The 24,027-nt window shown below is 32.7% G+C and overlaps 1 protein-coding gene across 2 annotated transcripts in view; it reads left to right on the top strand.

Moving 5' to 3' along the window:
* The first annotated feature begins 50 nt into the window (after positions 1 to 50).
* The window catches only part of HELLS (helicase, lymphoid specific), a 43,144-nt gene continuing 19,167 nt past the window's right edge, over positions 51 to 24,027 (top strand). Inside the window, exons 1-12 of one of the 2 annotated variants that reach the window (XM_077125383.1) lie at positions 51 to 217; positions 625 to 737; positions 5,368 to 5,490; positions 9,307 to 9,363; positions 11,054 to 11,090; positions 11,177 to 11,241; positions 15,882 to 15,923; positions 17,604 to 17,825; positions 18,213 to 18,395; positions 18,827 to 18,970; positions 21,498 to 21,694; positions 23,098 to 23,194. In XM_077125383.1, the coding sequence (XP_076981498.1) occupies positions 187 to 217; positions 625 to 737; positions 5,368 to 5,490; positions 9,307 to 9,363; positions 11,054 to 11,090; positions 11,177 to 11,241; positions 15,882 to 15,923; positions 17,604 to 17,825; positions 18,213 to 18,395; positions 18,827 to 18,970; positions 21,498 to 21,694; positions 23,098 to 23,194 (1,311 nt within the window). In that variant the 5' untranslated portion in view covers positions 51 to 186. The remainder of the gene's footprint in view (positions 218 to 624; positions 738 to 5,367; positions 5,491 to 9,306; positions 9,364 to 11,053; positions 11,091 to 11,176; positions 11,242 to 15,881; positions 15,924 to 17,603; positions 17,826 to 18,212; positions 18,396 to 18,826; positions 18,971 to 21,497; positions 21,695 to 23,097; positions 23,195 to 24,027) is intronic. The other variant, XM_077125384.1, reaches the window with a different exon arrangement.

Genomic DNA, 24,027 nt, shown 5'->3' with positions numbered 1-24,027 from the left:
GGACTACAGCGCGGCGGAGAGAACGAAATATCGCGAGATAACAACGTTTTCCCGCGAAAGAGAAGCGCGCGTTTTTTCTTGGCCAGAGATCTGGCGAGGAACTTAAGGCCGGCTGCGGCTGTGAGGAGTTAGCGCGCCGCGTTGCAAGCTCTGAGAGGAGTACGGTTCCCGGGTGTGTGTCCAGCCATGCCAGCGGAGCCTCCCGCGAGTAGCGGCGGTGAGTTAGGAGAAGTTTCTTCCCGGAGCTGTGGCGGCGTCCCAGGAGGGGTTCAGGATGGAGACTGCAGCTAGCTTGGGGAGGGAGCCGTTCCTGGGCAGGGGCTGAGAAAGGAAGGAAGTGTAAGAGGTGAGTGGAAAACACCTCAGATTTGCACATATTTGCACGACACAGAAGATTTTAAAAGCAAGGGGGAGCGCCGTTTACCCGAGTTGTAAACTGAATCCAGGCAACTTGTTGACATTGCCAAGACCTGGGATGTCTGCTGAAAGGTGACGCTGGCGTCCCCATGGATCTTTAACTTTAGGTTCAAATACAGTTGGGAAGGGAAGCAGATGTTTAATTCAGTAATTGAGCAAGTGATAATCTTTATAAACAACAAATTTAAAAGCCTTCTTCCCTCTTAGGGACCCTAACTCCTGAGCAACCGGAGACTGCTCTGATTACCCCAGCCATGCTAGAAGAGGAAGAACAGCTTGAGGCTGCTGGACTTGAGAAGGAGAGGAAGATGCTAGAAAAGGTAATTTGGGAGTAATATCAAATTTGGCTTACTATTAGCTGACTTTTCACAAACTTCAAAGCGGCTTTGTTATTTATTTGTATGTTTACAGATTCTAGCGTTGAAAAACCTTTGCACGTTCTTGAATGATATTTGTATGTCTTCTTGATAAACTGTAAAATGGTCTCATCTCTTTTTTAAGTGAGCATTTTAAAGTGCTTGTTTTGCCATGATAACTGTTTCCAGAGTCCATATTATATCTGTCATCCTTACATCCTTTAATTAGTCCCTTGAATAGATGCTTGGTGGCACACATTAATCTCTAAATCCTGTAGTAATGCTGAACTTAGAGTAGAAGTTACCCTCAATCAAAGTCTGGCTGAAATCCAGGTCTAATGACTTCCCAGTTTTATGTTGGATCCCTCTAAGTGATCAACTTGCTTTTTGTTTTCTTTTTAGCTCCTCTTGGACTATTATTAAATAAGTTTTTCTGTCTAAAAATGTGGAGTGCTTTTTCAGTTACAAGTTGTTGTACTTGTGGTTTTCTGGTACAAAGTACAAGATTGCCAAAAGCAGTTTTAGCCCCTGGCAGATTGAATTATTTTTAAGTATTTTCTGAATCTCCACCCTACTGCCTAATTGTTGCATTACAGGAAAAAGAATGATAGCCAGCCAACTCTTATGTACTGCCTGTTAAGTGATTTACTTATATTGATTTATTTAGTCTTTCCAATATTATGATGATTATCTCCATTTACAAGTGAAGAAACTGAGGCAGTCATGGGTGACACACTTAAGCGCAAATCCGGATTTTGAACTCAGGCTTTAAGTCACAGTAACTCCTTTTGCTGCAGGGAAGTTATAAATTAATCGAATTGACAGGTCTGCCCTGAACCACTTTTCCTCGTTCTTCATATTCCCATAGTACTTTCTCCATCACACAGTATTGTTATTATTTTATTCTCTGAGGTATAAGGCTTTGAGGGCAGTACTTACTGTTTTGTATTTGTAGGCCTAGTACCTAGCAAATAGTAGGCAACCAGTAAATGCTTATGGAATAACTAACTGTGATAAAAGAATATTCAGTTACATAATACATATGTTATGTACTATATAACATATATAAACATGCTTATTGACTATATTAAACATTTTATTGAAAAATAAAAATAAAATAAATATGCATACTAGCCATGTAACAAGGTAAATTGTGAAGTACTTATTCTCAAAATGGAATCAACTTCAGAGGTTGTTAAGAGTAATCTTGAGTTATGTCTCCAGTTTTACTGACACTTCCTTTTGTTGGGTAGGAACATATCATCTGCAGAGAGATATGCCTGAGATACATTAAGGATACATTTCCAAAATGCATTACTTCAAGGAAAGAAACATCCTTTTCACACTTAGAAAAAATCTGTCATCTTCATATTTGCTGATAAAATTCGGCTTCAAAATAACCTTTACTTTCAGTGAAATTTATAAGCTTATGAGCACAATTTATTGTAGTTGTTTTTGTTGACTGATTGTTATAGTATACAAGTTTTTATCTGGCAATTAGACATCGTAGAACCTAAACTAGCATTTTTAAAATTGGCTTAATCCTTCTGTTAATAAAAGAGTATAGTTATTTTTAATCCTTCTGTTACAAGGGTGGTGTTGTACTCCATTATTAACATGCATAGTCTTTTTATGTATAGGTATTGAAATGATTTGATTAATTTCTGTACTTGACACTTTACAAAACATTATTCCCTAGGTGACTTCCTGGAGAAAATTCTAAGAATAACTTTCAAAGCCTCTCCCTATTTGAGATTAAAATATACTTATGTCTTTTGAGGCCATGAGTCTCACTATGCAAAAGTAAAGGTTCTTTTTCTTTTTGGAGAATTTAGTGTTTATGGGCATTTTTAAATATTCTTAAGAGAAAGAGCTAGCTTAATTTCTTTAATGAGAAGCATTTACCTTGCTTTAGGAGATTCTAAGGTTGTGAGGAGCCATGAGAATGACTTTGCCTTTCATTTGCCACAGGTTATTTTCTTTGGATTTTCACCTGCATTTCCTCTTGAAAGAAGTCATTGTTAGTCTAGAAGACTTAAGCAATGCATTCGTTTGTATGTGGTAGGGGGTGGGTTTGCAATCTGACTTGGGGGTTTCTTAGAGAGATAAAAGAATAATGGTTCATATTGTACAGAGTGAGAAATATAGTGAACTGAGTTATGCTTGTGAATCCTAGAAGAGAAAAATATTCTTTTCCCCCCAAATATGTAGGAGTCACTGTATTATATTAATAATAGAAAAAGAAAGGTCCTGAAAGTAGTTTGAGAAGGTGTTGATGGGGATTCTCTGCGTGGGTGGGATTATGGATGATTTGTGTGGTTTTTGTTTGTTTGTTTTTTACTATTTAAATTTTCTGTGATGAGCATGCATTTTGTTAGATTTATTCCTAAATGTCCTATTATCATTGTCTTTATAATTGGGAAGAATAGCTAGAGATAACTTATTATCTAGGAAAATATAAGCCAATATACAGTGATGTCTGATTTTACAAGGGCAAAGCTTAACCACCAAATTAAGGTTAATTAGATTATGTTAAGTCTTAGACATATATCTCCACAAGCTGGGGCATTATTTTAGATATACAAATGAACTCATAGCCTCCCTTTCAAACATGCTTTTTTAATTCCCAGCTGCTTCCCTGTAAATTAAAACCACCAGTTACTGGGTGATGGTTAGGTTTTCCATTGTTTTGTTTTTGCATTCATACTGATTGAAAAGTAAGTGGCTTGGTTTACTAGAAAAAGCAAAATACTAAAATTGTTACAATATAGCTAAGTCAGGAGTATCTATAAAGCCAGTATTACATGAGACATATACTACTTAATCTATAAAAGTCCTTGTAATTCTAAATTTACTCAAATATGATTCTTAATGCCCTTGCCTAGGCCAGCATAGATTAATGCATGGACTACTACAGTAATTAGCCAAACTAAGTCTTCTGCTCTCTCATTTATCCTTTCATACAACTCATGAATTCCTGAAATCCCTGACTTTCCTAACCTTAGCAATTCTTTGAATTTTTCAGAATTTACTGTCTGTACCAAAGTTTAGTGGTAAATTATATACTTGTCTCTTAATGTCTTGTCATTTCCTTGTATTTTAGAGATGTCATCTCATCTGTAGTATGTGGACAACCAGTCAAAGTTTTTGTGTAGTTACCATAGTAACTATATAAGACGTTGTAGATGAAGTGCTCAGTATATGTTTGCTGATTGACAAAGCTAGATTGGGGTTAAGGAATTAGTATTAAAGAGGTAATCTTGGCTAAACCTCTGTCTTAAATGTTAGGCAAAATGAATTGTGTTGACTGTTTTCCAAAATGTTTTATCCAAACATGCTCTAAGACATTTGTTAATCCTGGCTACCTAGTAGAATATCCTGGGGAGCTTTTAAAAAATACTGTTTCTTTTTTCAAATGGCCTCCATTATCTGGGGATGAGTGTGGACCCTCTCAGTCTCTCACACTTGATCAGGAGTGGAAATGCTGGTTGGTAAGATTTGCATATGTTTAGTGGGTGAATTCACTTGATTCTTGAGCTCACTGTAATGCTTTTTTTTTTTTTTCTTTAACTCTAATAGTTGTTACCTATCTTGGGTTGACAAATTGCTGACCAGATTTGGTGTGCACCTGTTGTATAAATAAAGCTTAATTGAAACATAGCCACACATACGTATGTTTTTGTATTATCTGTGGCTTCTCTTATGCTGCAGAGGCAAAGTTGATTGAGTAGTTGCAAGAGACTATTTGGTACCCAAATACTAAAATATTCACTATCTGGCCCTTTCCAGAAGGTTATTTATTACCTTATGTTATCCTATTATAGGCTCTCTCATATTCTTGTAAATATGCAACTTTTCTTGTCAGTGTAAATAGGGGTTTCTCCCCTGCCTACAAAACAAATATTGTAGACTCTTAGAAGTCACTCAGTTAAATAAATGTTATAATACTTTATGGAAATGGAGGTTTTTAATTCCAAGTTACAGAAATGAAACATAAAACTGTGAGAGTAACAGAAAAGTAAGGGATTAGGACAAAACTTTGGGGAGCACATAGACTGAGGGGGAAGGAAAGAAGTTTTTAGGAAATCACCAATAGATTTAGCAAGTTGAAATATTTTGACAATACAGTCTTTAAAATTCTGTAGTTTTAGAATATAGGCTTTTTAGTCCCTGACCAATGAGATTATTTTTAAGTGTTCTTGGAAATAAAATGTATATGAAAATTTCTTTTTTGAAAGCATTTAAGAACTTAAGTCTAACTTTAATTAAATATTTATTTCTCTTAATTTCAAGTATTTTTTTTAAATGACCCACAATTCAGTAGAAGCCAGTAAATGTATGCCCTGTTTCTGGAATTTCAACATTTGGTATATAAGCTACATCTGTCAATTGCCTGTTGAGCCCCAAAATCAAAGTTTTGTTCCAGTTTTTCATATAGAAAATGAACTGTCATTAATAAATGGATTTACTTCTGTAAATGAAATGTATTAAATGAGAAGAGCATTTATTTAAACATTTTCTTTATACTTTATGTAAAAAAAAACAGTGTATATCAGAAAAATTGAGCAATTATGGAAATTTTCTCTTTGAATAGGCTCGCATGTCTTGGGATAGAGAGTCCATGGAAATTCGGTACCGGAGACTTCAACATTTGCTTGAAAAAAGTAATATCTATTCCAAATTTTTATTGACTAAAATGGAACAGCAACAGTTAGAGGTAAGTTTATATAATTAAGTTTATCTAATGGTTTAAAATATGTGTTTTATAACAGGTTTTTTTGGTGGTATAAATTTCATAATAAATTACATAAATTTTAAATGTAGAGTTTGAGTTTTTATGGATTTATGTACCTGTGTAACCACTGACACAATCAAGATAACATTTCTGTCACCCTGAAAAGTTGTCTTGTCAGTGATCCCCATGCCTGGTCCCAGATAACTAAGAACTTCTTTCTGTCACTATAGATTATTATTACCTTTTCTTGAATAATTACATAAATGGAATCATAGATACTCTTTTTTTCTCTTGTTTCTTTTGCTCAGCATATTTTTGAGAGTCATCCAGGTTTTGTGTTTATCACTAGATAATTGTTTTTATTCTCAAGAGGTACTACATTGTATGACTATACTTACAGATCCATTCATCTGCCAATTGATTTTTATCCTGGTTGTGGTTCTTAAGCTTCTCCTCAAGTCTAGTAATTTTTTGGTGACTGGAAATTATGCATTTTATGTTGCCCAGTGCTGTTTTTTTTTAAACCCAGATTTATTGAGGTACAGTTGACAGCACTTATTTAAAATGCACAATTTTATAAACTTTGGCATATAAACTCGTGAAGCCACCACAATTAAGATAGTGAATATAACAACTATCAACTCTAATAAAAGATTGCTTCTGCCTCGTTATAATTCTTCCCTTCTATTCTTCCCTGCTTGTCTCCCATTTTCAGGCAGCTACTGATCTTTTTGTCATTATAGACTAGTTTGTATTTTTTAAATAAATGGAATATTACAGGATATATACCTACTTTGGCTTCTTTCACTAGGTGTAATTTTGAGATTTATCCATGTTGTTGGGGATACTAATAGTTCATTATTTCTGAGAGTATTTCATTGAATAGATAAATCACAATTTGCTTATCGATTACCATTTATATTTCCAGTTTGGGGCTATAGCAAATAAAGTTCTATGAACACTAAGTTACAAATCTTTGTGGAGATACAAGTTTTTATTTCTCTTGGGTAAATATCTAGGAGAGGAGATTTGGCTGGGTATATAGTAGAAGTAAGTTTAACTTAATAAATTTCCAAACTTTTCTAGTTATTTTACCATTTTGTATTCCCACTTTCATTGTATCAAAGTCCCAGTTCTTCACATCCCCACCAACACTTGATCAGTCTTAAATTTGAGCCATTCTAATAATATATAGTGATATATTAATGTGGTTTTCATTTTTATTGTCTTAATGCCTAATGATGTTGAGCATCTCTTCATGTGCTTATCTGCACATGAAGATCTTCATTAAGATCTTTAATGAAGATCTTTTGTCCATAAGAAAGCATGATTATATTGTTTTCTTTTTTTTGAGGCTTGAGAGTTCGTTATATATTCTGAATACAGGTCTTTTATTGAGTATGTAATGTGCAGGTATTTGCTTCTGGCCCATGACTTGTCCTTTTATTCTATTAAGAATATAATTATTTTGAAGAACAGTTCTATTTGATGAGGTTCAATTGATTAGTCTTCTTTTTTGTTAAATCTGTTTTCTTTTCTAGAGATTGTACTTTTAGTATCATATCTTAAATCTCTGCCCAGCTCAAGATACAAGGACTTTCTCCTATTTTCTTCTAGAAATTTTATAGTTTGTAGGGTTTACATTTAGGTCTGTGATCTATTTTCAGTTAATTTTTGTTTATGGCATGAGGTAAGGGTACAGGTTTTTTTTGTTTTGCTTTGCTTTGTTTTTGTATGTGACTATCCAGATGTTTCTACAATAAGGGTGAAAAATATTCTTTCTGGACTGAATTGCCTTCATGTCTTTGATGAATGATGGTATGTGGTTATTAAGCATTTATATGTGGGCCTGTTTCTGGCTCAGCCTATACTTTGGTTGTCCACACTGCTTGTGAGAATATCAGGAATTCAACTTGGGGGTGTTGAATTTTCCCCATTCTCACCATTCCCCAAAGGGACTTTGCAAACACTTTTTCTACTCGCTGATCAAATCACTCTGGGATTCATTGGGGCATCACTCTGGACAAACCAACAAAGTCTCATGTCCTACCCAAGGTTCCAAGTACTTATGGTGTTCAATCAAGCTATCTACATAAGTTATATTAGGAAATGCACTAGTTAAAATATAAGTTTTGTACCAAATAAACATTTTTTTGCTTTAGTCTCACACATAAGGTGAAAATTTAAAATATTAATTACCATCTATTTTCAGCACCCTGCAGTAATGACATTCCTTTCTTCTTCCTCATGCAAAAACATTTTTAAAATTTGTACATTTAGTCTCTATTATTATACACTCTAGGCATTCCTAGATTTTACCATCTCAGTCTTTATCGTCTGTCATTCTTTCTGATTTCATATATGTCCCCAGCCCTTCTCCCTCTATCATTCTCACATTCAGCTTCATTCAGTGTTTTAACATAATTGTATTGCAGTTAGGTAATATTGTACTGTCCGTTTCTGAGTTTTTATATTCAGTCCTGTTGCACAATTACTGCCTTATTTTAAATAGAGTATTTCCTGTGATTCTTATTGAACTGTTTTGATGGTTAATTAGCTATAACTCTTTGTTGTATTATTTTAGTGGTTGCTTTAAGGTTTATTGTATGTATTCTTACACCTTCAAGTAATATTATGCTACTTTATGTGAAATATACGAATGTTATAACAGTTTACAAATATTTCTCCCCATCTAGTGCTTTTGCTATTGTTGGGTAATGTGTTTTATTTAACTTCTTTATTTGCTGTAATCCCCAATACATTTTTAGTTTTTGCTTGAAGGCAGTTGATTCTTCTCTTATAGAGTTTTAAATAATTAAAACCTCTTATATATTTTTATACATGTAGTTACCATTTCTGATTCACTTCATTCCTTCATGTAGATCCAGTTTTCCATATGCTATTATTGTCTTCTGTTTGAAGAACATCTTTAATATTTCTTGTAGTGCAGGTCTTTTTGTGATGTATCCTTTCAGCTTTTTTATATCTAAAAAAGTCTTTATTCTTTTTTTTTTAAAGAAAAATTGTGGTAAAATATACATAACTTTAAAGTTACAATTTTAACAGTTTTTTTGTGTACAATTCAGTAGCATTAATTACATTCACATTGTTGTATAATTCCAGATTTCTATTATCTTTTATATCATCCCCAACAGAAAGTCCATACCCATTATGCCTCCTCTTCCGAGCTTCTGGTGGCCTCTATTCTATCCTCTGTCTCTGTGTACATACTTATTCCAGTTATCTCACATAAATGAAATCAAGCAGCATTTACCCTTTCCTGTCTAACTTATTTCAGCCATCCTGATATCTTCAAGGTTCATCCATTCCATTTATGAATTTGCCACATTTTGTTTACCTGTTCATCTGTCCATGGGCTTTCAGTTCTTTCAGGCATATACTTAGAAATGGAATTACTGGTTTGTGTGGTAATTGTATATTTAACTTTCTGAGCAATTACCGTACTGTTTTCCACAGTAGCTGTATCATTTTGCATTCCTACTAATGATAAATGAGTGTTTCTATTTCTCCGCATCCTCTCCAGCATTTATTATTTTCCATTTTTTTAATAGTAGTCATTCTGGTGGGTATGAAATGGTACGTCCTTGTGGGTCTGATTTGCCTTCCCTGAGTGCTAATAATGTTGAGCATCTTTTCATGTGTTTTTTGGCCACTTATATCTCTTCGTTAGAGAAATGTCTGTTTTATTCATTATGAATGTAAGTTATTTGATAGCTGAAGTGTACTGTTTTATACTTTGCTTTTTCTGCTTGTGACACTAAAAAAATTATCTTACAGGAACAAAAGAAGAAAGAGAAATTGGAGAGAAAAAAGGAATCCTTAAAAGTTACAAAGGTAAATTGCTAGGATTTATGTGTCATCTTAAGTATTGAGGAAATCTAAATCCTTTTGTATTCTTAGGACTGTTTTTGGTCATCTGTTTTAACTTTATCTGATAACCGATGTTGGTATATGTTACTTGCTGCATAGAAATGTGTGAGATCTTTTCCTTGTTATTTTAGATATGGAAGGAGAGCCGAAGTATGATTCCTTCACTATTTTTCATAATGGGAAAATTTTACTTTCTGGAAAGAAATCTTTCAAATGTTATAGTTGATAACATTTTATTAGTGGCCTGCAAGCTCTTTCGGAGGCTATAATGATAACAACTTCTACTTCATGCTTCCACCTCGTCGTGGCAACAGCCTTTTGCATCCCTAAAAATAATAATCTAAACTTGTATCTTGGTCACAGCAGTAGTAGGACCAGAATGGGAGTTCTTAATCTGGTACCTTTGCTAATAAGGTGTTAGGTAATAGAGCATTCATTTAGGGACAACCTGAATTTTAGATATGACCTTTTTGGAAGCTCTATTTTGATATGTAGATATTTAATGCCTTATTGAAGGAAATTGTCTAAAGAACAATTGTGCTAGTAAAGAGATTTAAAAAGGTTGTGTTTATTGAGCACTTAATGTCATTTATTCTGTGCTTTACCATGTATTCTCTTAATTCTCAAAACGGCTCTATTAGGTAGAGTTACTATTACTGTCCCCATTTTACATGTAAAGAAACAGAGGTAATGAATAAAAGTAACTTGTTGAAAGCCACTTATCTAATAAATATAGTACCCGGATAAGTATGCTAAAATCTTTATAAGTCTAGTTTCTTGATTACTTGGCTGGTTAGTGGTCATTTAGAACACCTGATATTTGGTTTTGTTACGAGGTAAACTGCACAATTCTGATAGTATTTGACTCAATTGCTGATTCCAGGGACTTATCTCAGTTTGAAGAACTTAATTATTTATAAGATAATTTTACTGCTTAGCTGTATATCGTTTTAATTTAATGCATCCTTCATTTTTTTCCATCTTTTTATACCAGGGTTTGTTTTTGTTTTTCTAAATGTGCCAACCATTGGGTTCTACTTCATCTCAGTAATCCTCTTTGGTGTTTTCTTTTTTAATCCACTGATTTTTTTTCACTTAAATTTTTAATTTGCTCTATTTATTTCTCTTGATTTCTCCTAAATAGTCACTTTTTTTAATTTAGTACTATTTTTTTTCAAACTTTCTCCTTGATTTTCTCTTCCTTTCCCTTATCCCTACTCACTAATATTTTTTCAGTCATTGCTCTCTTTGATTTCTACTTTCAGTTTTGTTTAGCTTATAAATGTTGCTAAAAATGTGTGCTCCTTCTACCCTATAGCCATAGAATATTCTTCAGCATAAATGTACTTATGAAAGATATGTGCGGTGATTTTAAAATAAAAATGCCTTCTATGTTTAAATTTTGAAATGTCTCTTCCTAAATGGGAAAAAATTGAGGAAAGTAGAGTTTTTGGGAAAAAAGCAAAGGGTTGGTCATGAATAAGTTATAGTGAAGAAATGTAGAAAAATTTACATGTAGGTAAGTATAATACTTCAGAAATGTAGATGTGGCTCACCTGTAAGGAGCATTCCTCTTAAGTTAATCAATGCCTTTTAACATGTAATACCATAAAAATTCTTACAAAAAATTATATTCTAAATCCTTGTTTTGTAGGGTAAAAATTCAGTTGAATCAAGTGAAGAGAATTCAGGTAAATTTCTTGGGTCTAATTTTGAATAATATGTGCTTATTTTTCTGCTTTAATCTCTATTAAAAATAAAATGTGTTTTTTAATAGTTGTGAGAAAGAAAAGAGGAAGAGAGGATGAATCATACAACATTTCAGAGGTCATGTCAAAAGAGGTAAAAATAAAAGGGGGAAGACATGTAAGATTCAATGTTACATAAAACCTACTATGGGTTTTGAACTGTCTTAAAGCTTAAGAATTGCTAATACTTGGTATTTCAGCCTATTTTGAACACTCCCACTTTCAGATCATTACATAAAGAATAGAGTTAATATTCATATTAAGAATATTTTTAAATCAACCATAACTATATATTTATGTAAAGTTTTAGGTAATGGAGAAAAGAGATTTGTTTCATTTTTTAAAGGACCATTAAGAAATCTTTTAATACGCTGTATTTATCTCATCAGATATTTTCCCATTTAATATTACGTGTCCTCTGTAAGTGAAAAAATAAAGCTTCCTAAAGTTTGAAGCTCCCTACGAGTATTCAGTAGACATGAAATTAATCTGCAACTTGATATCATCTTACTTTCGTAGGCTTTTATATTAGGTTTTTAAGTAACAGATTTGTTTTTGGCTTCAACCTATGCAGGTTTAGTTATTCAGGGTATACAGATAACAGAAATACCTTCTACTTTTCCAATTTTCATGTGATTATTAAGCACCTTAGTGGATTTTTATAGTGTTAGGGACTCCAGATAAAGAAAAGAGGGCAGAGCCTTCAAATTGGTATCAGCAGTTTAAGGAGTTTGTGTTTGGCCTCATCAGAAATTATTATTATAGATTTTATAGTCCTGAACCTCTTGAGAATTTTGTTTTGTTGTTGAAGGCTTTTAGGGAACTAAAATTATGTTGAATCATTTCTCAAACCAGATCCTTTTTCCCCCTTCTCACCTGTTTCTTCATAAAATAGGGATGAATCAAAGAGCATCTTTAATTCTGACAAAATTTGAATGTCCTCAGTTGTCTTTTTCATGTCATATTCTTAGAATAAAAAACAAATCCTAACTTTATTGCCCACTGCATTTTTCCTTCGTTTGAAATTCAAACATTTTATATCTTTAAAAATGTAATATTGTATATAATAAAACTTGTCTTTACTCTAGGGATGCATCCAACTATTCCATTTTGTTTTTTCTTTTAATTTAAAACTAAGGGTCAGGGCTTCCTCAATTATTGTACCCACATAACCTGTAGCTTGAAAGATACTGCTAAGGTATTTTAAAGAAGCATAGCCAGTCTCACAAGCTGTTACTGTAATTCATCAGAAGTTTGTGGTGTATCTGCACTGGGTAAACTTTGTCGTAAGTAGATGAGATTCATTGGTAAACAAAGGTAACATTGTCCTTGACCTTAGCCTACATCTAGTGGAAAATAAATAGAAGTAAGTAGTCAACTATATTTGGAAAATTGGGTACTATAGAGATCATATAGAGGACTCTTAAATCAGGCTTGAGGTTCATGAAAATTTTTATCTAGAAAATGACATCTAAGTTGAGGCTTGGGGGGTAAATGGTTAAATCATTTAAAGGGGAAATGTGGAAAATAGTAAGATGTATTGAAGATAATGGGGAGATGTTCTAGGAAGAGATGATAGCCTTGAACAGATATCAAAAGGTAAAAGAAAGCTTGGCAAGTTCAAAAACGTTAAAAGAAATTCAATTTGGCTTGGGTTTATATGTAAGGGAAGAGTGGTGACAGATGAATCTATAGAGGTAATCAGGGCCAACTCATGTGAGCAGGCTTATTGGCCATGGTCATGAGTTGAAAAATTATCAGAATAGCAAGAAGTCATTGAAAGATTTTAAGCATATTTGCATTTAGTAGATCACCTGAGTGTCGTGTTGCGATTTGTAGGCATACCAGTTACTCCTACTTTATATATTTACTCATTTTCTACCTTCTTTCTTAACTAAATCCTGTGCATTCTTAAAGATTTAACACAAATCTTACCTACTTGCTAAAAAAAACTCTAAACCTACTGTTGTATTTGTATGTTGTGTTACCCAGTTGAGCACTGCCATGATGTATCTTGCTCTTTCAGCTTATCCTTTCTATGCCTTTAATCTTTCCCTCACTTTGCCTTTGTCCTTTAATTATAAACATATTTGTTTTTGTGTCTTAGGGGGTTAAATTTTGTTCTTAAAAATTTAGATAACTGCTCTCTATTTTCTGTTCTTTATCTCCAAGCTTTTTGAAAGAATAGCCTATACACATACTTCCTTTTCCCTTATTCATTGTGCAGTTCAAGCAGTTTTGCTCCTGCAGCCCCCATTGGTAGATTGTGACTCCTTGACCATATCCAAACCAATAAGTTCATCAAGATGCTATTATGGACTTACAGATACTATTATTAACATATAGCATTGAACCTCTCTTATAAGCTATGTAGACCCATATATATCTGTATTAGTTTCTTTGCGGCTGCCATAACAAAATACCACAAATTGGTGCCTTAAAACAACAGAAATTCTCATAGTTCTGGAGACTAAAAGACTGAAGTTAGGTTTGGAGGCTATGAGGGAAAATTTGTTCCCCACCTCCCCTTTCTGGTAAGAAACTCCAGTTTTTGCCCCATCATTACATGGCATTCTCCCTCTGTATTTCTGTTGAAGTTTCTCACAAGGATGCCATCATTGGATTAGGGTCCCCCCTAATAATCCAGTATGACCTCTTTTTAACTTGATTACATCTGCAAAGACCCTATTTCCAAAAAGATTACATTCACAGGTTCTGGATCAACATGAATTTTGGGGGCATAGTATTCAACCCATTACAATACCTGGATATTCCTTAGTTATCCTACATTCAGTATACAATTTAAATTTTTCTCCCTCTGCTCTTAGTCTTGTTCAGTGTTTTTTTTTTTTTTTTTCATTTTTCATTTTAGAAATGCTGCCAATATCTTCAGGGTTACCTCAAACAGAATTTAGGAAGTTATCTGAATCTTTTTGTATATAGAGTCTTTACTAATTTCTGTAAATTTTCTTCTCCATTTTGATTGCTACTACTGTGATGTTTATGGCCTTATCCTTTACCCTATTTAGAGTAGCCTCTACCATTGGTTTCTGTAATTATAGTGCAGCTCTTGGTTTTTTTATTGTTAAGAGTACCAAATTGGTCTTTCTGAAATTCAGATGTAAATATTATCTCTCTTGCCACCTGATTCATTTTTTAAAATTTCACAAGGAATTATATTTTTATTGTGGGTGACTTGCAAAATAAAAGCCAACTGAAAATCTGTTACCCACAAATAGTCACTAAAACATTTGTGGTATATATATGAATTTTTCCCTCTATCATTAGGAAAGCTTGAAATATATAACTATAGAGAGGATAGTACATTGAATGATCTGAGGTCCAGATATCACACTAAAAAAAAAAAAAAATCATGATGGTGATTCTTCAATATCATCATATTTCCTCATAGGTTCTATCCCGAGAGTAATATTCCTTTGCAAATTGTGGGAAAAAAGTAAATTGTCTATTCCACATAATTTTCCACAGTATGGATTTTGCTTATTGCATTCCCATGATTCTCTGTGCCTGTTTTTCCTGTAAACCAATGGTTAGATCTTGAAGTTTGATAATTTATTATCAAATTTTAGCAAGAATAATTCATAGATGATAGTTTTTTATATGTTTTGAGTCGTTTCCAAATTGTCTTCCAAAGAAGTTCAACTCAGGTAGTTATTTTAAAAGATCTTAAATCAATTCCCTATGTAAAATCCTTACAGTCTGAGACTGTGAATATCCATGTTACATGTCCATATATACATATGTGGATATGTATATGTCAGCTAGTTGCTGATATGTTCTGTCAGTCTCTCTTTTGCATCTTTAATTTGAGGTAAGCTTAGAGTTCCTTGAATGACTCATACTATTTCACCTACTTTGTCTTCTACACATACTATTCTCTGCTTGAAATATACCCTAAATCTATCATTAATAATTAAGCTCTGGTGACAACTTTTTCAGATTGATGTAACATAACATCTCTCTTAAGTCAGCAGGTGACTCTCAGTTAGCTTTTCTCCATATTTTTACCATCTAATAGGTCATTCAAAATCAGAACAGTTATTTTGTATTTTCAGTTTATTTGTCTTCATCTGTTACCCAGGATTTCAAACTTAGATATCTATTCACAGAGGACTGAAGTAGGCTGGATTTAGGACTATAGTATATTTGAAAGTGAATCCTTGAATAAAGGAAGTAGCCAAAACTTGACTCTAGAGCAGGGGTGTAAACTTTTTCTGCAGAAGGCCAATTAGTAAATTTTTTCAGCTTTACAGGCCATGTGGTTTCTATTGCAAGTATTTAAGACATTGTAGACAAACTTTCCAATAATTTATTTACAAAAACAGGCTGCCAGCCAGGTTTGGCCCACGTGCTGTTGGTTGCCAACCCCTGTACTAGAGGATTGTTGCCATGAATTTGGACTTAGTCTAATAAACTGATTTTTTTTTTTTAACTGGAAAATACTGATGTTGTAGAAATATCTCAATGTTTTTGTATTACCAACTAATTCAGAATTTTATAAAAGATTATGAAGCAGACAAATATGTCTAAAGGCTTGATTCTGCCTGAAGTCACCAGTTTGAGACAAGGTCACCAGTTTGAGGCGTCTATAATTATAATTACCTTGGATTTTATCCCCATTTCCTAGAATAAAATCAGTTCAGCATAAATCTTTGTTGAACAGAATATTAATGAACCTCATATAATTTTGCTTTTGTTTTCTTATTCTTCTAGGAAATTTTGTCTGTGGCTAAAAAAAGTAAAAAAGTGAATGAGGTGAGAGATTTACAATAGAAACTAAGTTTGGGAGTTTGCTCCTCTGATCACTAGCCCCTATTTAATCACTAGTGAACATTTTTCTCAGTTTTATGTAATAGCTTTATCTTTTTGTTTTAAACCAATCCATTCATGTCTTTTTTATGTACCTACTTTAGGTATTCTATTTTATGTGCTTTGATGTGTAAATATCAATATTGGGTTCTTGTAAGTCTAGAATGATGCAAGTATCTGCAACCCTTAGATATACACTTGGAGCCATCTTCTAAAAGTTGTGACGTTTTAGTTTGTTAATGCTGCCAGAAATGCAATATACCAGAAATGGGTAGGCTGGGAATTTATTAAGTTACAAGTAAATGTCTGAACTAAGGCATCTGGAGAAAGATTCTTTAACTCAGGAAAGGATGATGGCATCCAGAACAGCTCTGTCAGCTGGAAAGGCATGTGGCAGGCATCTGTCTGCTGGTCCTTGGTTTCTGGTTTCAAATAGCTTTCCTGCAGCTCTTTCTTTCTGCATCTCCAAATTTCTGGGTCCCCTCTGAAACTTTTTCCAAAATGGTTCTCTCTTAAAGGATTCCAATAAGCGATTCATCTTGAATGGGTGGAAACACATCTCCATGGGAACCACCTAAACAGATCTCACCCAACTGAATGGGTCACATCTCTGGAAACTTAATCAAAAAGATCCCATCCAACAATATTGAATCAGGATTAAAGAACATGGCTTTTCTGGGATTCACAACAGTTTCAAACTGGCACAGATGACTTAATCTTGTTTCTGGCCTTCATAAAAATTTTCTTTCGTTCTGTTTGGGAAGGCTTGATTTTCTTTTTTACTGTTTTATGTAGAGCAATTCTTTGTTATTTCTGTATTCACTATTCAAGTCTTCATAATTACAAGACTGCATAACGAAACAAAACAATTATAATATAAAAATATTCGCTAATGGCTGAATTTCAAGTAGTTTACGTATCAAAAGATTGCTGGACCCTTGGGGAAATTGATGACATTGTAAATGAGAGATTTTATTTTTACCTTCACATATTTTTTCTAAAACTTGCGCTTATGGAAGTACTTTTTATAATCTTGATACACATTGTTTATCAGATTTATGACATTTTCTCTGTTGTGACTTGCCTATTCATTTCCTTAGTGATATCTTTTAATAAGCAGAAATTTTATTAATTTGAATTGACCATTAGTCATAAATTGGTACTGAGTGTCACATGTACTGTAATGAGTTTTTCAACTCTATTTAATTTGTCTTTCTCCAAGGAAAGTAATAAAGATAAATGTTATGTTCCCTGAAAAGAAAATTTTTTTCTATTTCCTTTTCTTCCTGGAAATTGCAATTATGCTGTGAGTCAAGGAAATTTTAAGAAAATAGTTCAGCAAATTCTTAGCACATTCTAGGGGTTGAATAGTTGCAAGGGAGGGAAACTCTGAAGCTCTTTTCACAAGTGTGTGCCAGGGATGCTCTTAATCTATAAGGATTTTTAGAATTTGTTTTAATTATTTATTTATTTTTAAATAGCTTTTCATTTGTAGAGAAATATGGGCAACTCTACAGGATTTTAATCAATATGTAGTCTTATTTCTTGGTTAGTAGTTACATTTCCTGATTAATGGGGGAGAAAGCATTATGTGTAAAAGTTCTGATTAGACTTTTTTCTTTATAGGATGGAAACTCTTCTAATCTCTGTGTAGAAGATCTTCAGAAAAATAAAGATTCAAATAGTATAATTAAAGATAGATTGTCTCAAACTGTTAGGCAGAATACTAAATTCTTTTTTGACCCAGTTCGGAAATGTAATGGACAGGCAGTACCTTTTCAACAGCCAAAGCACTTCACGGGAGGAGTAATGCGATGGTACCAAGTAGAAGGCATGGAATGGCTTAGGGTAATGAATTGTTATTTTTAATATGAGATATCGGCTCTTTTCTTTAATAGTCTATTGTTGTAATATACCACAATTTTTGGTTGTTCCTTTTATGTTTCACTTATATTTTAAACGAAGTTTTGAGTAAATACCTTTTGCTTTATGATTTATTTACTCAGAATAAACTGTAGAAATGAGGAATTATCTTGTTAAAGGCTACCAGTATTTTTATGGCTTTGATAAAGGACTTACCTACCATACATGTTGTTATAACGTGACTTTACCAGAAATATTCCTCCAGTCTAATCATATATTGTCATCTTTTGGTATGATTTTTTAAAAAGAAACCATTGCTAACTCAATAGGTGATTATATCAGATTTTAAATACACCGTATTATTTTGTCTAGATGCTTTGGGAAAATGGTATCAATGGCATTTTAGCAGATGAAATGGGCTTGGGAAAGACAGTTCAGTGTATTGCTACAATTGCATTGATGATTCAGAGAGGAGTACCTGGACCTTTTCTTGTCTGTGGTCCTTTGTCTACGCTTCCTAACTGGATGGCTGAATTCAAAAGATTTACACCAGAAGTAAGAAATTTTTTTGCTAAAATGTTATTTCATGTTTTAGTCTGTTGGAGTTAAATTGTATGTTTCCTAGTAATTATACTGATTTCTGCTTAAGTGTTACATCTTTTTTGACTTATACTTTTCAGTCTGAGCTAGACCTAGGTAGGATTTATTTTAAATTTTTTTGTTTATTCTTTATGACAGTTTCTTCCTAGATAGATTTTATATGTTGTTTTATCCACGTCCTTGCTTTATGAGTATATATTTCTGAAGTAGCTTCCTCACACTAGATTTGTTAGAATTATTTGATTCATTTTGTTATAGAAAAATAGAACTGAGATTAAGTTAAATTATTTTTCTCTCAAAAAATGACCGATATCCTTTTTTCCCAAAATAGTTGATATTTATATTCTGTTCTATAGTTTGTTCTAAATCAGTATAAAATCTTTTAGATTCCTACAATGCTATATCATGGAACCCAGCAGGAACGTCGAAAATTGGTTAAGAATATTTACAAACGGAAAGGAACACTGCAGATTCATCCTGTGGTAGTCACATCATTTGAAATTGCTATGAGAGACCGAAGCGCGTTACAGGTACACGTGGTCTTGATTGGTTTCTTTGTAATTCATAAGTCATATTTTTCTTAATTTATACTATTTTCTAACCATCTATGAGCATTTAATAGAAGTATGTTCATTTTTCTCTAGTAACTAGAAGTTTTTATATAGTTAAAGAAAGATTAAAAAAAAAAGAAAAGAAAAGAAATATTGTTGAAGAAAGATTGAGATTGGGGTACAAGGGTAGTTCAGTGGTAAATTCTCACCTGCCATGCGGGAGACCAGGTTTGATTCCCCACCGCCCATGCATGCATGTCCCAAAAACAAGAATAACGAAAACAAAAACAACAAATTCAACAACTGATGCTGTGATAACGGGATAGTCACATGGAAAAAGAATGAAATGTGACCTCCACCATTAAGGCATACAACAAAAGAAGATTGAGATAAAGGCTTTAGTCTCTAGCAATAAAATTAAGGCCTGTGGTACTTTAAGCTGTGGCTGTAGTATCATTTTAATTGTTAGAATCAGCCAGACATAAAACTAGTTCACAAATATTTTACAGATAAATTATAACATGTGCTTTGAGTATATATAATTTACATGTTCATTTCATTTACTTTAATCAAATAAGGATAGAGCAGGTATTATCATCTCATGGAATTATGGGATGATATTTTCATATCTGTTCTTCTCAAGATACTTAATGTTTTATTTCATATTTACTTGATATTGTTCTTATTCTTGATACTGTAATTTCCTGATACTATCTTTTTTATTGTCTCCAGCATGGCAGGTGAGAACTCTGCCACTGAGCCACCATTGCCCGCCATTGCTTTTATCAATTTATTTATTAGTATTTTGAACTTTTTCTTCCTCACTTCTCCACCTGTTTTATTAAGAATTCTTTACTCCTTCAGTTTTTCTTTTTCTGTCTATGTAATGTTTCCTGCATATTTTCCTGCTTGACCAGAACCAAGAAAATAACTTAAATAATGAGATCAACATATAATCAAAATACGTAAGTCATAAGTAAAGTAAATATGGCTTAAATAATCATCACTTGTATTTATCAAATTTTCCTGTTGTGTTGAACCTTTGAAATGATTTTTGGAATCTTAGGCATTTAACAGAGTTTGTGAATATGTGTAGCAATAAAAAGTATTAAAACTTTTTATTTATTCACAGTAAAAGTATTTATTCATGGTAAAAGTAATACAGTCTGTTTGTGGAAAAATGTAGTGAACAGAAAGACTAAAAGGCAACTGTTATTCTCCCTCAGATAAATAACTTTATATTTATACCCATGGATAACGTGGGTATTATTTATGCATAGGGTCATAGCATACTTTTTCTTTTTTGGTAACTGCAATATTCTATTCAAACATTTTATATGAAGAAGACCTTTCCAATTGTTTAACTTCCCCCACCCAACCCATATTGAAACAGAAGCTTTCCATTTGCTGGTGGCTAAAGTTTTTCTACCTTCCCTTTTACTGAGCTTACATTATCATTTCAAGAACCTTAGCTTTATTGGGGTGATGAGAGTGAGGTATAGGACTCTTACTCCTGAGTGGCAGCAGAAATATGTGAGCCACTTAGAAATTTGCTTTTCAGATTGTTTGCCAATTCTGTCTCCTAGGCTTTTCTCTTCCAACACTTATTCATTTATAAAGGATATTTTATTTTTTATCTGGCACTTTTAGGTAAGTGTCTGGTAGCAAGGGTTTATTCAGGTTATCTGGTCTGCGTATTGCAGAAAAGTAAGTTCCTTTTAAATGTTTTTTTATACATATTGTAAAATATATAAAGTAAAGTGCCTAACATGCCCCCTTTCATACCCTTCTCCAATTTTCCAATTGCATTACCCAGTAGTACCTACTGTTGTCAGTTTGGTGTTTATTTGCGAAATGCTGTGTATTTCTATATTTTTACACAATGAAGTATTTAAACTTGCTTGGCCACGATGAAAGATAGCAGATATTCAAAATAAGAAATTAAAATAATTATGACAAATTTATGAAAGTAAAGCTGCCTCTGAAAATATAAATGATTAAACTGGCTCCAGTAAAGAGGAAAACTCTTAGTTAATATCAGTAAGAAATTTAAAAAGCCATTAGATTAAAAGCATATTACTCTCAGATGTAGACTTTCAAGAATGAAAATTCTAATGTTATTTAATTTTTTAGAGCATAGAAACTAATACACCCTTTAAATTCCTTTCTAGGAGTTAGTATGACACACTAGTATCAAAACTTGACAAAGCACTAGACAGACTGCTTTGAATGTGAATGGAGAAATCTTACATATATAATAGCAGATGAACTCCAAATAATACTTCATGACTTAGTAAGGCCTGTCCCAGAAAATCTATTAATTTATCCCATTGTTATGGCTTAAAGGAAAATATAGCCTGATCATCTCAATAGATGTAGATATGACATACATTTGACAAAATTCAATATTCAACCCTAATGAAAGATAGAAGTTTTATCTCTAGACTTGCTTTTAGGCAAAATCATGAGATCATTATTTTAAATTTTCTCCCAATTCATTTTCTAGCATTGCTATTGGAAATACTTAATAGTAGATGAAGGACACAGGATTAAGAACATGAAGTGCCGTCTTATCAGGGAGTTAAAACGATTCAATGCTGATAACAAACTTCTTCTGACTGGTACTCCTTTGCAAAACAATTTATCAGAACTTTGGTCGTTGCTGAACTTTTTGTTGCCAGATGTATTTGATGACTTGAAAAGGTAAGTAAGCCAGTTATTTAACTGTTCTCTAACATTCTCAAAACCTCTTAGTTATTATTTATTCCTTTCTTCTGGGTAGCTAAATTAAAGTGATAGATTTTGGCAAGATTTTTTTGTGGTGTATATTGTACTACTCTTGATGCAAATTACTTGAGAGCATATAAATGATTGTTTAAAAACTATTTGCATTAAATAAAGGAAAAATTTTTATTTTTAGCTTAAGAAAATATTTTGTTAAGGCTTTGTTTTTCTTAACTTCATAAAGCACTTTCAAGTGGATTTTTCTTATTTTACCCCTCAAAGTTAAGCATCTATCTCACATATGAGGAAACTGAGATGTGAAGTTATTACTAATATAACTTTTTAATGCCAGAGCCACAATTAAAACCAAAATCTCTCAACTTCAGTCTATTGCTTTTTAATATAAGAAACTATTTTTGGGTCTTTACTTGTATCATAACAACCAAAAAACAAAAATGGATTTCAGAAAATAATAATGTGTTCAGAGGGGAAGAGGAAATAATCTTAGCAAAAGTTTAAAATTTTATCATAAAAGGGAGATCAAAGGTTTGATTTATACTTATTTTGGCATCAGTGAAGGAAGAAAGCTAAATAAATTTGAAAATATACCTTTTTATATTGAGAGTGTATCCCTACTTTGGTTTTCAAATACTGGCCCAAGGCCAGGCTATCTTATTGACCTTGTGGGGAGCTTTTAATAAGGACAAGATTTATAAGTACTAACCCAGATTTACTGATTTAGAATCTCAAGGTAGGAGCTTGGAGTCTGATTTTTTTTGTTGTTGTTGTTAAACCTGTTTCAGGTGATTTTTGATGTACAGTCAAGTTTGGCAATAACTGAGTTGACTACTGCATAAATGTTACTAATGTGTTGTTTTGCCATTGGATTTATTGATAATCTAGTGTTACTTAGTATAAACTAAAAATATCTACGTGCTTGTATTTGGTTGCTTATTTTAATAATTTTTTTAACATAGGAAAGGAATTAAGGGCATAGTAGATGTCTTTATCAAGCTGTGTATATGTTGAATTTTTAAAATATTTGTAATAAGTCATACACCTATAGAGAACAGTTATGGCCTTAGATTTCAGAGTTCTTATTTTCTATAATTCTGTTAATATGTTTAATAATATATGGACCTAGTGCATATTTGATTTTTATTCTGTAAAAAGACATTTTTATAAATTTATAAATCAGGAAAGTATAACCTTTAGGATCACAATTCTAATTTTGCATCTTCTTTAAATGTGGTCTTTTTTCATTGTAATTAAAGATTTGAAGTTGAAAAATTAGGCGAAATGATATCCATGTGTCATAATATACAGAGTGATATGAATTAATTTATGTGATAGGTTTACTTGTAATTATTTTTCTTTTCCAGCTTTGAGTCTTGGTTTGACATCACTAGTCTTTCAGAAACTGCAGAGGATATTATTGCTAAAGAAAGAGAACAGAACGTATTGCATATGCTGCACCAGGTTTTGAATTTTTTTCTTACTCTGCTTACTATAGGTTTATAGAATCAAAAAGGAACCTTAGTGCTCACCTATCCAACCACCTTAGAGAGTTGGATACTTACATAATTTTCTTTCTTACATGGCCTGTGTCTAATTCATTCTCTTCGTAGTTCTTTCTTCTTACAGCTGCTACCTTTACATTAGACATACATAACCTTTGCAGGTCTCTTAGCCATTTTCATATGTGGACCCAAAAAAGCTTCACCTTTGTTCTCTGACAATTTTAGTCAACGTTTTTATAGTTTTCCCCTCCCAAATCTTATTCCCTAGCAGTATGTACCAAATGATGATATTTTGTGTTTCACCATTATCTTTCCAGGCTCTTTTCTGTCTCTCTGTAAACATATGTTTGTTCTACTTATATATTATGAGGAAAAGTAACTTCTTTTTTCTCTTTTGAAATAAACTTGTTTCCTTAAGGTAGTCTTTTGAAAAATCATATTAATTTATCAGAAAATTATTTTCCTCTTAATACATATAGATTTGACTAAACAGTTTTAATAGCTGCTTGGTATCCCATTGTCTTGTCGTGCTATAATTTTCTGTCTTTTGTTTTAAAAACTTTCCCTTACTTTAAGAAGAGTTCAGTATCTGTAACTATAACTTTGCCCATTTCTAATTATTCCTTAGAAAATAATTCCTGCATAAAGAATTTCTGAATCAAAAGGTTTGTACAGTGAAGGCTTTTGACACATATAGCCAAATAGTCCTTCAGAAAGCATTTGTATGACATATTATACTTCGAAAGAAAATGCATAAAAATACCTGTCTACCTACAATTTTGAAGCCTTTCA

Source organism: Tamandua tetradactyla, chromosome 13 (assembly GCF_023851605.1).
Source record: "Tamandua tetradactyla isolate mTamTet1 chromosome 13, mTamTet1.pri, whole genome shotgun sequence".
In the NCBI taxonomy this organism is placed as follows: domain Eukaryota; kingdom Metazoa; phylum Chordata; class Mammalia; order Pilosa; family Myrmecophagidae; genus Tamandua; species Tamandua tetradactyla.
The sequence above is the reverse complement of the archived record's forward strand: the minus strand, read 5'-3'. Positions and strand labels throughout refer to the sequence as shown.